The sequence below is a fragment of the Tachypleus tridentatus genome, chromosome 7, assembly GCF_004210375.1.
Source record: "Tachypleus tridentatus isolate NWPU-2018 chromosome 7, ASM421037v1, whole genome shotgun sequence".
Taxonomy (NCBI): Eukaryota; Metazoa; Arthropoda; class Merostomata; order Xiphosura; family Limulidae; genus Tachypleus; species Tachypleus tridentatus.
The window spans coordinates 180,614,366-180,632,631 of record NC_134831.1 but is presented as its reverse complement, the minus strand read 5'-3'; the positions used below and the strand labels follow the sequence as shown (position 1 = coordinate 180,632,631).

At 37.5% G+C, this 18,266-nt stretch overlaps 1 protein-coding gene across 1 annotated transcript; it reads left to right on the top strand.

The window, feature by feature from the left end:
- The first annotated feature begins 539 nt into the window (after window positions 1–539).
- Window positions 540–9,559, top strand: LOC143257387 (uncharacterized). Its single transcript, XM_076515977.1, has 2 exons — window positions 540–3,692; window positions 8,815–9,559. The coding sequence occupies exons 1-2, from the start codon at window positions 3,152–3,154 to the stop codon at window positions 9,270–9,272; spliced, it is 999 nt and encodes a 332-aa protein (XP_076372092.1). The 5' UTR covers window positions 540–3,151; the 3' UTR covers window positions 9,273–9,559.
- The last annotated feature ends 8,707 nt before the right edge of the window (window positions 9,560–18,266 follow it).

Here is an 18,266-nt window from a genome sequence, read left to right as displayed (position 1 = left end):
TATTTTATATTTTTATTGTCAGTAACTATTTTTTGTTGGTGTTTGTGACTTTTTAAAATAATCTTCCGGTAAAGATACGAAAGGCTAAGTTGCATATAGCTAACCCTAATTTTGATTTGATGTTTCAAAAGAAAGCAGTTTGTAAACAGCGCCGTCTGCAAAAAAAAATATTATAACGTTTCACTCTTGTAACGTTTCATATATTTCGTCTTTTTTATTGTTAGCAATTAATTTTGTAGATGCTTGGAATATTTTTTTAAAAAAATGTTCTTGTAAAGATACAAAAGGCTTAGCCGCATATAGCTAACCCTAATGTTCTAGAGTTAGTAAACATCACCTCTCAATTTTTTGGTTACTCTATTCGAATAAGGAGATTTTGACTGTCACTCTTATAGCATAAGCAGGTCTCAAAATACGATTTGATAGGAAAGGGCAGGGGTGAACCACATCCCCCTCAAATTTACAATCCGATACGCTAACCAGTAACCAAAGTCTCGACTTCTTCAAATAATTTTTAGTGATATGTCTCAGAATTCCATTAAACACCGTTGTGGAAGAAAGAGATGTGAACATTGTCTAATAATGTACTACTCTTTTCCAAAGTAATAATTTTTATCTTGTACAATCTTATGTAGGCTAAACATTTAATACTATAAATGTTAACTTGAATAGAAAATGTAACAAACTTATTACTCGTTACAAATAACCATCACAGTTATATTCAAGCTATAGACGTATTCTTTGTGTGTGTGTGTGCGCGTGTGCGTGTGTCTGAACTTGAAAACTACCCCACTTGCCGTAAAGGTACCTTACATCATTTTAGAATCAGAGATAGACATTAATGTGTTAGCATTCTAAAACTGACGATTCATGGCTCGCGTCCCGCTTCCGTAAATCTGAGGTTTACACTTTAAGACCTTGTGTATGTTATAAGAGTGAAAGTCAAATCCTACTATTCGGTTAGAAAGAGTAATTCAAGTGTTGTCGGTAGGTGATGTTGGTAAGTGCCCTTCCTTGAAACATAGAGAGGATAACACGAAAATATCCTTGCGTAGCTCTGCGCAAAAATTTCTAAACTAAAAAAAGATCATTGCCCAAGCCAACAAAATGTTTAAGAATTTACGTTTTCAGAATTGTTCGTTCTTTCTCTTCATTTTTCTAGTTGGCATAAATTTGTGGTCGCAACCTGACGTTCCTAAAACCGACTTTTATTGCAATTTAAATATGTAACAGCCTTCTCAAAATACTGCTTTTGGCAATCTTCTAAGCACTTTAAATAACTCAACCGAGGTCTATTAAAAAACATCATTTTATATTCGAACTCAGAACACGCAAATTTACGGCTCATTAACATTAAACGAAACAAATGCGCGCTTTCAAGTTGAGAACAATGAAGAATGAATAATACATCAGGAAAATGATGAATTTAATCATATACCAAAACTGAGTACAGGTGAATTACAAGTAAACAGATAATCGAAGTTTATTAATAAGTCTTAAAAAGTAAAGAAAAGAGAGGAAAACTTTAGATCCTCCGGTGGGTCAGTGATAAGTCTACGGAAATAAAACACTAAAATTCAGGGTTTGATTTCCCCGTTGGACACACTAGATAGCTCAATGTGGTTTTGCTCTAAAAACAATCAACAATTTACAGTCTCCGGGTGCTTTAGCGATAAGGTTACAGACTCACAACACTAAAATTCGAGGTTCGATTCCTCACAGTGGACACAGCAGATATTTCAATTTTAATTTAGATCTTAAAGAAACGACAATTTAGGCCAACTGCATAAACAAACTACATTTTTATAGGTGATTACGCTTTGTTTTCGGAAATTGAATTTAACACTCACGGGCCCGGCATGGCCAGGTGGGTTAAGGCGTTCGAATCGTAATCTGAGGGTCGCTGGTTCGAATCATCGTCGCACCAAACATGCTCGCTCTTTCAGCCTGGGGGCGTTATAATGTTCCGGTCAATCCCACTATTCGTTGGTAAAAGAGTAGCCCAATAGTTGGTGGTGGGTGGTGATGACTATCTGACTTCCCTCTAGTGTTACACTGTTAAATTAGGTACGACTATCGCAGATAGCCCTCGTGTAGCTTTGCGCGAAATTCAAAAAACAAACAATTTAACAGTGACTTCTGAAGTGTTTGGTATGTGGTAGCTATTACTCGATTGGTCAGAATGAAATAATTAGATGTTAAATATTTTTAGTCACAAATCTTATCACCACGTCGCCGACACCACGTAGAATGCCCGTAACTTTTATTTTAAGGACATTTGATGCTTTGTAATAAAGGACATAGCTACACAAAGGGCTATATTTGTGCTCTGCCCATCACAGGTATCTAAGCTTGATTTCTAGCGTTTTAAGTCCACAGGTTTACCGCTGTGCTACTGGGAAGCATTAGAAGATATATCCTTCTTTTAAAATAAGCCTCGTATAAACGAATATTGATGATAGTATATATTCTGATTATCAACTGATGTTTGATGGACTTCGGCGACTCACTTAAAAATCGTTTAATTGGCGGGAAAACGAAATTTCTTAACATTTTTCAAAAATAAATCTCGAGCATATATTGTTTGTTTTTTTCTTTTTGTTTTGTTAAGTGCATAGCTATACAATAGGCCGTTTGCATTCAGTCCGTCGCGAAGAATAGAGCCCCAGATTTGTATGTTCTAAGCCCGAAAATTCAACACTCAGTCACCAAATTGTTGGGTTCCTCGTATTCACGAAACGTGTATCGCATGTCTGAAATTAGATGGGCGTGTTCAACAGTCACCACCATGCAACGAATATTATTATAACCATCTCTCGTGACTTTATTAACCAATGAGACTTTGTCTGCAAAATTCATGCATCCCTAGAAAGACTTAACGAGCAGAGCTCGTAAGATACAAGCAGTAGAACTAACTAGGCTTTCAAAGTGTTATGAGTTTATCCTGCAAGTTGAAGTAACGAAAATCTTACTTGTGTAATGGTATTAGAAAGTTTAAATTCACGTTATTATAGAGGAACGCATACATAGATAGATATAGTTATATATTCATATTTATGTGCTACTATTCTAAGTTACGCACTTATTATTTGGTAAGAATTAACATTTTGCTAGTTTGAAATTTTTTAACCGTGTGAGACTGGTGTCGAGAATGAAATCTACTGTAACAGATGGCGCTTTAGAGAATACCACTGGAAATGACATTCGTCACCTATCAACAAACGATAATCTTTCAATAAATATCGATTACTCGGGATTTAGCAGATTGCCATGGTCATGTGTCAGTGTTACAAGATTCAAAGACCGTCCAGTTCCAAAGGTGTCCAGTTTTTCAGTTGAATCTATTCTTTCTGGTCCACGCAAAAACTCGGAACGTAGTTCGTCGTTTTCGACGGCAGGGTTTCTAAAGTCAAAAAACGATACGTACAAAAGGCTATGTATCAACGAATCTCTTTCTTCCGATTCAAGAAACAACGGTTTGAAATTAAGACAAATAAAAGATGCGATTAGCTTGAAAGAAGAGTACACCCAACCTGTCACCACCGTCAAATTCCCTCCTTCGATCAAGACCAGTGGAGTGATTTATCGGCCACGTCCGAGGTTCCTGGGGTTAGAAACTGCCTGGACTGCAGAGGAATTTCGAAGATTGTCTTTCTATGGCGAGACACAGTTGCCGTCTTCCAGTAGGCTTTGTAAGTTTACTTGTTGTTGTCTTCTTTAACTTCTCGTGAAAAAGTAATTTTTTTGTGTGTGTTTTTCAAAATGACAGACTTGGATGAGTGAAACCAAGTGATACATTTGTTGTCATATTCTGTTTTTCAATTTGTGACCTGCATATTAGAGACACTTTAATAGTAGTGATTTTTGTTTAGAAATGAGCACAAAACTAAACAATGGACTATTAGTGCTCTGCCCACCACTGGTATCAAAACCCAGTTTTTAGCGGTGTGAGTCGGCAAAAATACCGCTGCGCCACTGGGAAGGCAATGGTAGTGATAAACGACCTTAAAACACCAATAACACGTTTATTATTGTTTCTTTTATTGGAATCTCAACGTTTCGCTTTACACATTGTTCAGGAACGTTCCAGTAAAACACAAACCGTAGTGGCGTTATAAGGTAGTTTGTTGTAATACTGGTATTAAATGTTGTATGAAGTTTTAACTCTTTATTACAGAGTACAAGAACAGCAATTATAAATATAGAAAGTCTTAACGAGTATAACATTGGCACAAGGAAGTGTATTTAGTAGAAGTATCTCACGCTGTTATGGTGACAAACAAGGCCTGATTAAGGGTTTATTGGCCCTAGGTTTTTCAGCTTATACAGACAGAACCTCTAAGCGCAATACATTTATAGTCATAGCTTGAGGCCCCCTAATTAGTGTGAGGCCTTAGCCCGGTAAGCCCGTGCCTTAATCTGAGTTTGGTGACAAAGAATACCGAACGTGTTTTTCGTATCATTTCTCGGTCCATACGTGGATTACTTCAGGTCGGTTAATAAAAGCTAGAAGCCAGCAAAACTTAGTGTTTGCTGAAATTACATAATATTTATAAAGGGAATGGTTTCAGTTTTGTGACATTAATGACGTTTTTCAGGATTACGATCCTCCTCTCCCCCCATTGGTTCGGCTGTCAGTTTACGGACTTTTACTGCTAAAATCTGTAGCTTGATTTCTTGTGATGGACAAAATACGTTGCGTATTTTTTCACTATTAAAAAAAACAATAACAACACTAAAATCCAAAGTTCGATTCCCATGTTTGAAGGATGAATTGTTTGTTTTAAATTTTGCGCGAGGAGTATCTGTCCCTAATTTAGCAGGGAAGAGAATAGAGGGAAGGCAGTAAGTCAACACCATCCACCGCCAACTCTTTTACCAACGAATAGTTGGATTGGAAGTCCATTTTAATATCCTTGCAGTTGAGAGGGCGAGCATGTCTAGTGTGAGAGGGATTCGAGCCTGCAACCCATACATTACGAATCGAGCACCCTAACCACCAGTTACAAGCCAGGCCTGGTCAAATAGGTAAAATATTGTTAGTAAATATATATATATGTATTTTAATTTTTCTATAAAAGTGGTAGTTAGATATAATATAACAAATTCTATTGAATTTTCAACTTTATATAAGAGACATATACAGAGGCAGTCAGTTTGTTTGTTTTTGTTTTTTGTATTTCGCGCAAAGCTACTCGAGGGCTATCTGCGCTAGCCGTCCCTAATTTAGCAGTGTAAGACTAGAGGGAAGGCAGCTAGTCATCACCACGCACAGCCAACTCTTGGGCTACTCTTTTACCAACGAATAGTGGGATTGACCGTCACACGGCTGAAAGAGCGAGCATGTTTAGTGCGACCGGAATTCGAACCCGCGACCCTTGGATTACGAGTCAAACGCCTTAACACACTTGGCCATGCCGGGCCTCAGAGGCAGTCAGTGGCGGGTTTAAGGTTGTGTGGGCCCAGGGGCTAATAATCTTTGTGGGCCTTATATCCCATATAATTTTACATAGAATAAAATTATCAATGGGCCCTGGGGCTGAGCCCCCTTTAGCCCCTACATATATACACTATTGGAGATAGTTAATTATTTGATTTAATAACGCGTATCGAATTGCTGTTGTATTCTCTGTTAAAGTGTATTTACCCAAATCTTTCCTAGGAAACTGACAATACGCCAGAGGCACAATGGAAAATTGGTTGACGACTTTCATCTGCGTCTGCTATAAATCCATTAACCTATTCAAACCGGAGGGAAGAGACAATGAAAGCATCACATCTGTTTACGAGCAGTTAAATAATTACCAATGCTTAGTATTCAGAGAACAAAGTAACATGGAGATACTAAAGATTACTAGGAGACGCGTATCCTGTTTAAACTAATTATTGATACTTTTATTTGTACTAAATACTGAGTACCTTGTTGCGTACATTCGTCGACCTACGTGACAGTTTGAGAATTTAAAGTGTTTTGAGTTTGTTTGTTTCTTTTTATGGTGCGCATGCGCACTTCAAAAGCCAACAAACTGTTGTTGTTTTTTAATCTGTTATATTCTGCTCGTGTCGGTAGGTTATCCTATGTGACAGTTTAGGCTAATACGTTTCGTTTTTCATGACGCGCATGCGCACTTCGAAAGCCAGTTGGAAGCTTTCTTTTTTTTTTAACGAATCTGTTACGTTTTTCACTCCATCGAAACGATCTAAAATGTCAGTTGAATCTAGTTCTATTTGTTCACTGCTACTTCTCCGTATAAGGCTCAATCTAGACAGTTTCTCAATGTTTCTCACTCTCATGGCTGTTCGTGACAAAGTAAATCGACTGCCTTTGTGTGCGTCTGTTGCATTGTTCATCCTTGAACCCTATCTTCGTTTGGAAGTCGTAAGACAAGTTTGGCTTTGAAATCGGTAAATACCATTAAAACGTAAAGTATACTTTTCACTCAAAACAATGCATACGCCAGGCTTTACATTTTGTTATTATTTTGTCTCTTTTTAGACTATTTTAAAATTACATTTAAGATGAATTAACCCTACACTAACCCCAGTGGTTCACAAGGTTCAGTATTTTTATAGACATTGTAATAATTCTTTCCCTTCCTTTAATTGTAGGTCTGGTGGTTTGGGGGCTTGACTCGCAACGAATTCGAATCCCCGTCACTGAAAATGCTCGCCTTTTCAGTCTTAGGAGCGTTATAACCCTATAGTCAATCCCGTTATACACTGGTAAAAGAGTAGCCCAAGAGTTGGCAGTGGGTGGTGTTGACTGGCTGCTTTCCCTCTAGTCTTACACTGCTAAATTAATGAGGGTTAGCGAAGATAATCCACGTGTAGCTTTGCGCTAAATTCAAAACAAATAGTACCTGAATCCATATACTAAGTTACAAATATGAGATACTTTTACTGATACAAAATGTGTAATAGGGAATGATAAAAATATATACGATATGTGTTAAAATGTTTAACGGATAATGTTAATGAAACCAACGTTAGAGAAAAAATAGAATACACGACGCTAAAAACCGAATTTTGATACCACTGATTAACTCTGTACGGATACCCAGTTGTGAAACTTTTCATTTTACAAAATCTAACAAAATTTATACACATTACCGTTTCTCTGTCATTTGTTTGTCACCAATATTTTAATATTTTAAAAAAGGAGAAAAGAGAAAGAATCACTTATTTCTATATTTAACCCATGACCTTAAGCTAGGCCTATTTTTTTTTAAAATTACGTTTGCACAGAATTCAAACGAATCCTTTATAAGTGAGTCAGAAATTCTAAACGGTGGTGTATCATTACCAGTTTTCCATGTAGTGCTGGTATTAAAACTTAAAAACTCAAACGATAAAAATTATTTGGAGACTTGACAAATACGTTCACTGCCAAATGAAACACGTTTGGTTCAACCGTTTTGAGAAGTTGTATACCTATTATTATAAGTGTTTTTCTTTATTACTAAATAGAAGACAATCCTCATACATGACAGTTAACTTTCAAGCTTCTCATGTGACTTTGTTGAGTTTATAAATTTCTTTTCAAAATTAAATTATACAGAGGCTAAGTGCGTAATAGTCAAACGACTTTGAATATGCAGATTAGTGAGACACTCGATAAACACAGCCGATTTTAAGTCTCAGTGAAAAGGAATTTACCATAACGACGTTCTAACACTGTTCGTTGTGACTGTATTATGATGTCACCAAGCATTTATCGCTTATGAGAAGGGTATGTAACAACTCGTGAATAGGGTATGTAACAACTCTTTCGGACTCAAAACATTCCTTCATCCGCGATCCATGTCATATATGTATATATTCATAGACACTGTAATAATTACTTTCTTGTTTTTTTAACTGTGTGCCCGGTTGTTTGGGGGCGTGACTCGTAACGGATTCGAATCCCAGTCACCGAACATGCTCGCCTTTTCAGTCTTGAGAGCGTTATAACCCTATGGTCAATCCCGTTATACGTTGGTAAAAAGAGTAGCCCAAGAGTTGGCGCTGGATGGAGATGATTAGCTGCATTCCTTCTAGTCCATCACTGCTAAATTAGGGACGGCTAGCGCAGATAGCCTTCGAGTAGCTTTACGCAAAATTCAAAACACAAACAAACAAACAAACTTATCAGTTTAATATTGTGTAATCATCTGGCACATTTGAATCGTAAAGAATGTAACTGAAGTAACATTTATTGTTTATATAGCATTTCTCCAGCACAGAATATTATTTGAGCTTTCACAAAGGCACAAACATGCTGCTCCTGTTTTCCCTACATTTCTGGTCACATCTGAATGCAAAGAAGCTTTACAATTTACAACTCGTATCTCTCATTTGCACTTCTTATTATGAGAAAAACCCTACTTGATTATCCGGATTTTAGCCTTGTATATTCGTACAGATAGAGAAACGTCAAGCGTGAATGGGATTTTATCAGTGCTTATTCATAAGGAGCTACATCCTTGTAATTCACTACATCCTTGTAATCCACTTCTACTTAGTAATTTTGGTGACAAATTCAGTTCTCGATTTATATTATTTTTTAATCCTCACGTTTCTTGAGTAAGGAACCACATTGTGCTAATATAATAATAAGTTGGCAAACAACAATTTATGAGTTCAATGAAGTGGTTTATTTTCGGGAAAACGTTACATGTATCGTCAGAATATTGTTCTATAATTCAATGTAAATTGAGACAGAAATTTAAGTTTTTTTTGTAATTGTCAATTACTTTGTTTCGTTATTCAGAGACATCTGGTAGATATATCCCGATAAGGACTACTTTTTATTTATTTTTTTTTTCACCTGTTTAGATTCCAAGGCTCAAGTTTCAACGCCAGCAACGTCACCGGTCACGTGCTACCTGAAACGTCACAAAAGCAGTCGAAAACCCAGGACTCCTTTTACAACCAAACAATTGTTTGCCTTGGAAAAAATGTTTCAGACCAAGCAGTATTTGTCCGTTGCTGAACGGGCCGAGATTTCTAACTCCATGAACCTCACGGAAACCCAGGTAAAAATCTGGTTTCAGAACAGGAGAGCCAAGGAGAAGCGACTGAAGGAAACAGAGATTGAGAAGCTCCAAGTGGCTTCTCGCCCTCTATTATCAAAAAACTTTTTTGCCATGACAGGAAATTCCAGCCTTCTGTCCACAATAGCCAGGCAGTCTCGTCACGAACCACTTTATCCGCTACACCCATCAATTCCGTCGTTTTCGATTTATGCTAACAATAATCGAGCAGCTACAGGTGGCTATACTGTTAGCCTGTGATGACGTCAAAGTTTGCAGCGATCTCTGTATTCCATGTAAAGTACTTCAGAAATTACAGCCAGCTTGTTTGAGCCTTTGCAACAGCAAACTTTGTCTCAATTCTAACAATGTTTTTCCTTTTTCCGTTTTCATACTAGAAGCTGAAATGTCAACGCAGGAATTATTTGAAACATACGAGACGAGTCAAATTAATTTTTAAAGATATTTTTCTCAATTTGAAAAGAATGTATAAAATAGTAATTCAAATGTATTTCATTACACGTAATAAAATCGAATACTTTTCGTTGTAGACTTTTTGAGGGTTGCTTTATTTTCGTCATGTTGTGCAGTACGTTACCCTACCGACAACAGTAGTATCCATGGGAGTAGAACTAACAAATCAAGCGTGCCCTAGAAATTGCACTCGCCCTTTCAGCCGTGGGGGCGTTATAACAGTACGCTCAATCCCATTATTCGTTGGCAAACGAGTAGCCCAAGAGTTGGCGGTGGGTAGTGATGATTAACTGCCTTCCTTCTTGTCTTACACTGCTAAATTAGGGACGCCTAGCGCAAAGAGCCCTCGTGTAGCTTTGCGCGAAATTCAAAACAAACCAAATCCTAGAAATTAACACGTGAGACTACGAATCGAAGGTCCAAGAGTCAAGAGTAAATACTAAACACATTCAGCACTTTTCATTTCTTCTAGAGGAGAAGGGGCAACAAGTCTGTCCTTATTGGCTGCTTCTATCCGTATGGTTGCCATCACTCTGGTCAGCAGTTCTAAATTATCGATGGCTGCGTCTGAACCTATTGACCGGCCTCACCATCTTGTCCACGTTTAGGTTATCAAATATCAACTCGTTACTATTCTGCCCAAACTGCTTGAATTGAAAATATTATTATTTCATCGTCAATGGACTGTAAAATTTCCTCGTTGTTGAAACTGGTTTTCGAATCGTCACAAGTGTGTTGGATTTTTTATTTTATTTTCCTATAATTATCAAAATTAAGGTTGTATCCACTGGAACACAGAATGTTAAAACACAACACCCCAAGTCCTTTGGGAGGGATGGTATGTGGCGAGAGGAACGTTTTTATCACGCTAAAAAAAATGAAGATCTGAAAGTGGATTACCACTAAACAGATTCTTGGTATTCTCAATATATTTCTTATTATTCACTGTCTCATTTGAACCAAATTTCCGTCTTTATTTTTTCAAAGTTTCCTTGAAACAAATTCGAGCCAGCGAAGTAATTCTAACTTTACACAATTCTTAACTATTTATGCATCAAATTGCTTGTGGGTCCATGACTGTTTTAGCTACAAAACTGCTAATAACTTTAAATTGCTTGTGAGTTCATGACTGTTTTGGCTACGAAACTTCTAATAACTTTAAATTGCTTGTGGGTCCATGACTGTTTAGGCTACAAAATTCCTAATAACTTTAAATTGCTTGTGGGTCCATGACTGTTAAGGCTACAAAACTCCAAATAACTTTAAATTGTTTGTGGGTCCATGACTGTTTTAGCTACAAAACTCCTAATAACTTTAAATTGCTTGGCTGCAAGACTTCTAATAACTCACGAGTCGCACAAGATAGAAAAAAAATCAAAACATTGTAATCAATCCCAACAGTTATTGCTGGTGATTTAGCCTTCCCCCTTTTTTAATGTTGCTTCCCAGTAGTTCAGCTTATAATTAAAAACCTGGGTTTGATACCCGTGATAGTCACAGCACAGATAGTCCGTTGTATATCTTTGTGCTTAACTACCGGTGAAGAAGAGTTTATTTCTCATGTCACTATCCCGAGTTGTGTAACAGATAAAAATATAAAAGCACAAAATATGATGGAGTATGTAGACCCCTAGTGGCGGTGAACGGCATAAAATAGATATGTAATTTAAGGCTTACAACATTGACCAATATTAATGTTTAAATATTAACGGTGTAGAAATGAACTTGATTTAACTTGCGACACTTCAAAGACTGTCACGTCTCCTTTAAGTTAGCTCTGAAATCCGTCATGACTACATATATATATTTATAGCCACTTATCCAAATCCGTCAATGTTTCATTCTACCTCGCAAGAAGTATAATATTTCCGACTGCAGCGCCTAAGGATAATTAAAACACTGTGGAAATTTATTATGTGTTGTTTCTCGGGAAGCAGGGTCAGTGGTAAATCTTGTTTTTGTCTTAGAGCAAAGCTACATCCGGCTCTGACAAAGCATAGATCCGTGGTTCGATCCTCCGCTGTGGACAGAAAACAGGTATTTTATTATGCAACTTTTTTGTGCTAAATTAAACAAATAAAACACAGCATTAAGTGATTCATGGTGACAAGAAACACACTAGAAGTACAAATGTATTCTAAAGAATGCTGGTGAGGGTATTAGAACGTTAAAATAAAGTACAGAACAACGTTTCGACCTTCTAGGTCAGCTTCAGGTTAACAAAGAGTTTGCAGCTAACTGTATTACGTAAGCATTACGTAATTTATACGCAAAAATATTCCGAGAGATAATTTGTTTATTTAGAATTAAGCACAAAGCTACACAATAGGCTATCTGTGCTCTGCCAACCACGGGTATCGAAACCCGGTTTTAACAGTGTGTCACTGGGGGGGAGACAGAGGAACGTAATATTAAGTCTAAAAACTAATATCGTTTTTAAAAATAGCGAAACGCTACTACAAACAAGAGTCCTTCGCTGTTACAGAGAAGAAACGCTGGGAAGACCTAAGTTTTTAAAAGTAAACGTCAAGGGTAAAATGCGGGCTCGATTCACCGTGGCCCGGCATGGCCAGGTGGGTTAAGACATTCGACTCGTCATCTGATGATCGCGGGTTCGAATCCCCGTCGCACCAGACATGCCCGCCCTTTCAGCCGTGGGGGCGTTATAATATTGCGGGAAATCCCACTATTCGTTAATAAAAGAGTAGCCCAAGAGTAGGTAGTGATGACTAGCTGCCTTCCTTTTAGTCTTACACTGCTAAATTAAGGACGGCTAGCGTAGATAGCCCTCGTGTAGCTTTGCACGAATTTCAAAAAACAAACAAACAAAAGATTCGCCGTTGTGGGCACATCACAAATAGCTTATTGTGAAACATTTTAAATCACGTTTCAAACTTTGGTATAGGTAATTAATCATCTTCACTCGTATTCATATTTATTGGTCCGGTTTGTGTGTGTGTATTTTTCTCATAGCAAAGCTACATCGGGCTATCTGCTGAGCCCACTGAGAGGAAATGAGCCTCTGATTTTGGCGTTGTAAATCGGTAGACTTACCGCTGTACTAGCGAGGGGGGCTTGGTCAGGTGATTATTTACTCAAAGACAGTATTTTCTTATCACATTCTTTCTTTACGTGTTGCTCCCCACCCTGCTAGTACAGTGGTAAATCTACGGATTCACAACGCTAAAATGAGGAGTTCGATTCCCCTCGGTGGGCTCAGTAGATAGCCCGATGTGTCTTTGCTATAAGGAAAACACATGCTTAGTTTTACATTTCTATAGAACGTACGTTTTCCCTCTATTTTATAGGACACAGTGCAGCCATATCTTACGCTGTCGCTCCAGGCTTGAATAGCTCCAGCAAAGCGAATGCGATAAGTATTTAAAAAAAAAAATTCTAAAGAAATGATTTCTCGGAAAAATTATGCTTGCTTTCTGTCATTATTTAAAAATAACAAAAAGGAAAAAAAAAAAAAAGGAAACCGTCAAAGAAAGTCACTTGTTAAAATTCAATTTCTGGTCCCCAGCTGTCGGTTGCTTTCAAACCGAATGGCTGCTTAAATTCTTTAAAAGAGAACCAAAAAAAAAAAAAAAAAGAAAAGGGGAGGGGGTTGGTAATTTGTGTTGGAAATGACCATTTGTACTGAAGCCTAATTACCTCTTGACGCAAAGTAGCCTTTCTGACGTCTATCGTAAGACTAGTTTTCTTCACAGGCACTGTGTTGTGTGATTAATTTATATGGATGCAATAATTTATATCCCTTCCTACTTAGCAATAAAATAATCATTACGGAGAAAATATGATACGATTCACACCTTAGTCGAGCTTCGTATGAGATATATTAACATTCTCAATCAGCCAAAGGCTGTCCTAAGTTCGTTTTGAATATCTTAGTTCTTTTCGTTAACCAGTTTGTTCGCAATGCGAGACTCATTTACATTTTTAATACATTTGTAAAACTAATTAATTATAAGACTAAATCTACTTTATGGGTAGCATTAATTTTGCGTTTTCTTGTTCCTTTTATTTTAAGCCCCCTCGCTAGCACAGCGGCATGTTTACGGATTTACAACGCTAAAATCAGGAGTTCGATTCCCCTCGGTAGGCACAAGAGACAGCCCGATATGGCTTTACTATAAGAAAACACACCCTGCAGAAAATATTTTAGGCATGGCATGGCCAGGTGGGTTAAAACGTTCGACTCCTAATTTGAGGGTCGCAGGTTCGAGTCCCCATCACACCAAACATGCTCGCCCTTTCAGCCATGGGGGAATTATAATGTGCCAGTTAATCCCACTATTCGTGGGTAAAAGAGTGGCTCAAGAGTTGGCGGTGGGTGGTGATGACTAGTTGCCTTACAGTGCTAAATTAGGAACGGCTAGCGCAGATAGCCCTCGTGTAGCTTTGCGCGAAATTCAAAACAAACCAAACCAAACTACCTTGTGTGAAATAATCTCACGCGAATAACTTTTAGCTCATTTCCAGGGACGTAATTATGGCTTTCACTCACTTATTGTAAATAACGCTTTTAACTGATATGAAACTAAAATTAACTGATCGTTTTCGTAACAACTAGAGCCCAAAGAAAATAACTAATAACAACTAAAATGTGTACAGTTATACCTTAACACGTTTAAACGTGCGTCTTATTAAATCATCATGTACTGAACCAGTTTAAATAAATGAAAAGTCTAATACTACCATTACATCCAGAAAAGTCACTGTTTTGGCTAAAATTGACACTATTTAGAAAACTGGAGAAGATAGAATAATGAAGTAATGAATGTTTACATGCGGACTGGAGAAAACAGAGCATCATGGGAAAATCTTCATAAAATATCATCACCTAGACACTTCTTATTGTTTCTTTCTTTGTGCAGCTTCCAACAACAACAAAAAGCCAACAGTTTAGCATCTTTGCTATATATCGAAAGGGAGTGTTTCGACCCATTTATTAAGTATGCTTTAAAAAAATGTTTCGCAAGTTCAATCCAGTGTTTCTCTAATCAATTCGAAGAATTCCCAGGAATTCACAACCAATCGTAAAATTCAAAGGATGATCAAGCCACGTGAAATCCTCGAGCTGCAGCTCATAAGTTAGTCTAAAAGCAGTAGTAGTTTTGCGTTGGGTAATTAAAAATATATGTCTTGAGTAAATAATGATAACACGAAAGGATTATCAACATAAGCTGTAATGAAAAGTAAATTATTAAAATAATTTGTTTGTAGGTAAGCACAAAGCTACACAACGGATTATATGAATGTTATAAATCTGCAGATACACCGCTGTGTCACTGCGGGCTATCATCAGTGCTCCTCCAAAGTGTTATGTTTCAAGAGTAAATAATATTAAGAGTGAGAAATATTTTTATTTCTTACTTTTGAAGTTTATATGTCATGCTATGTTTCAGCCAAAATAGTATATAATTGTTATTGTAATTCATGGCATACACATGTTTTACTGATGTCACAACAGTGCAAATTGCAATGTCAATCTCCCCTTATATGACATCGTTTTAATGTCTACTAACTGACTGACAAACAACACTGATGTTATAACAGTACATATTACAATGGCAAGCACCCCTTATATGACATAGTTTTAGTGTCTACTGACTGACTGACGGACAGAGAGACAACATTCTATTGTATAATGATGTGAGGGTTAAAACAGGTAACCCTGCCAGGTGACACCTTTCTGTTGTTATGAAGACAATTTGATATTCTCCTCGCATGTCTAAATGGTAGGTCTGCTGATAAAACTCATCTATTGGCTTGGGAGATAAGTAGAGGTTCAGTTATTTATGCAGGTAATTGACCATATCAAACGTTCTAGAACAGTGGTTTCCAACGTTTTTTATGCCTCGCACCCCTAAAAAAATTTAATATTTCTCGCACCCCTCACAGCAATTATTTATTTAAGAATAAAGGTGGCCAAAACAAATTTTATCTCGCACCCCTGGTTAGGAACCACTGTTCTAGAAGAACACATGGGTATTGTTTGTAGTTGTAACACTTTAATTTTCTCGACTATTTCACAAAATAGTTTTCATCTATGTTTCAACTAAAAATATACAAAATCTCTTGTAAGAAACTTAATAATATTACGTGTATTTAGCTTACGTAGATAAACTATCGCATGCTCGAGAAATTCGCTACGAACCAACCAAATATATACACATCGATGTTTTTGTCTATAGATCTAACACTACCTGGTAGTTAGGGCGCTCCATTTATAATCTGTGGCTCACTGAATCAAATCCTGTCACTCAACATGCTCAACCTTTTAGTCGTAGGAGTGTTGCAATATTACAGTCATTCCCACTATTTATTAGCAGAGAGCAGTCAAAGAGTTGGCATTGAATATTTTGTAGCTTGGTGCCAAAACTTTACAAAGTATAGACTTATGTGTAGTGGACTTAACACCAACGACATTTAAATATTCATAAACCATACATGGCTAAAGTATGCATAGATATATTGCGCTTTGATAAACTATTATCTCTGGTTCCTTTTCATCCCTTTATAAAAAAATGCTAAGATTCATAACCCGCATAAATCTAATGGACGTGGTCTATTGACTGGTTTATCCAACTGTAGATCCAAGGATCTCATTCCGAGCCCGGCATGGCCAGTTGGGTTAAGGCATTCGACTCGTAATCTGAAGATCGCGGGTTCGAATCCCCGTCGCACCAAACATGCTTGCCCTTTCAGTCGTTGGGGCGTTATAATGTGACGCTCAATCCCAATATTCGTTGGTAAAAGAATTGACCAAGAGTCGGCGGTGGGTGGTGATGACTAGCTACCGTCCCTCTAGTCTTACACTGCTAAATTAGGGACGGCTAGCGCAGATAGCCCTCATGTAGCTTTGCGCAAAATTCAAAAACAACAAAAAATATTTGATTTTAATCGTTACACAACCAAACATTTTTTATGCATTTTCAGCTGTGAATGCGTGAGAAGAGAAGCAATCAATCCTGTTACTCACGAGTATTGCCTTCTTTGGCTCAATTCCAGGTTTCATCCATTATTTCCAAAAGATGTCATTTGGGTCAGCAATCGTTTACTTTAATTTCTCGATTCTACAAAAATGTTTCTTATGTGAATAGTAATTAGAAATTAGAAACGACTTTAGAACCATCTCTAGAAAAAGGGTTAGTTTCTTTTGAATTTTGCACAAAATTACAAGAGGTATGTGCCTTGTTTGTCCCTAATTTAGCGGCGAAAGACTGAAAGGAAGGCAGCTAGTCATCACCATCCCCACCAATTCTTGGGCTACTCTTTTATCAACGAATGGTGGGATTGATCGAGCTTTATAACGCCTCCACGGCTGAAAGGACAAGTATGCCCTAGAAAAGTAATGAAAAGAAAAAATACTGTACATAATAATTATTAAGTAAATATTTTCTTTGTGGTCTTTGTGCTTCACTTGACCCTGGTTATTTCAAGTATTATGTATTCAGTTTTGTTAACTTTGCACGCGAAAGTTTTGCACTTTCTACACTGTTAGTAACTCTTTGGTGCGTGGTATTTGTTTTTACATCAATGGAGTTGGTAGGTTCCTCTTTGCAACCTTAAAACCTGAAAGAAAATAGAAACCTTGAGTATCAATAAACGCTTACAAACACCCTCTTTCAATCTAAATATATTGCATATGGTCGCATAAGCGAATTTACACCGGTCATATCCTGTCCATCCTTAATATTCATGAGGTTCGGTAGGATGCTTAATACCATCGGCCAAAATTCAGTGCTACATAAAAGTCACGAAAGTGAGAACTGCCTTGCTAAGCTAGTCATGAGTAAGAAATTAACCTGGTTCTGCGTCGTAAATGCAGACCTGGAATGATCACGACATAATTTCTGATGTCGAATCTAAACCAAAAATGTATGTTTCGTATTAAAATTCAAAACTTATAAGCACGTTATTTGTTGCTTATTAATATTAATGCCAATCATTATATGGTGAGATTAAGGAAGTTTGGTTCAACAGGACCTCCCGAAGAGCAAGATAATGAGTGTATACAAATTAACTAACCTTCATTAGTTCAATGTTATCATGGAACCTTGAGACAAACATCAGTAATCGTGCTGATTCAGAGACCAAGTCTGTCTGAACCAAAACCTGAATCGACCAAGACCGAGTCTGTCAGGACCAAGACCTGGAAGGCCCGGCATGGCTAGATGGTTAAGGCACTCGATTCGTAATCCGAGGGTCACGAGTTCGAATCTCCGTCACACCAAACATGCTCGCTATTTCAGCCGTAGGGTAGTTATAATGATATGGTCTATCCCATTATTCGTTGGTAAAAGAGTTGCCCAGGAGTTGGCGGTGGGTGGTGATGACTAGCTGCCTTCCCTCTACTCTTACACTGCTAAATTAGGAACGGCTAGCGCAGATAGCCCTCGTGTAGCTTTGCTCGAAATTCAAAACAAATTAAACCAAAACCAGAACTGGATCGACCAAGACCGAGTCTCTGTTTACGTGTTTACCTTATAGTCTTAATAATTTTTTGTATTTGTAATTAAGCACAGAGCTACATACAATGGGCTACCTGTGCTCTGCCCACCACAAATATAAAACCTGTTTTCTAGCGTTCTATGCCCACTGGCATACCACTGTGGTGGGTGACCTTAATAATTCCGGACCTGGAATAACTCTCGGCAATCTTACACAGCTTCCAATCGGATTAGCTAATCCTAAAATTCAGATCTCTGTGAGTTTTCCTGGTTTATTTGATAAAAACCACCTTTGTTCTAGGCAGTTTGTCGACTTTAGACT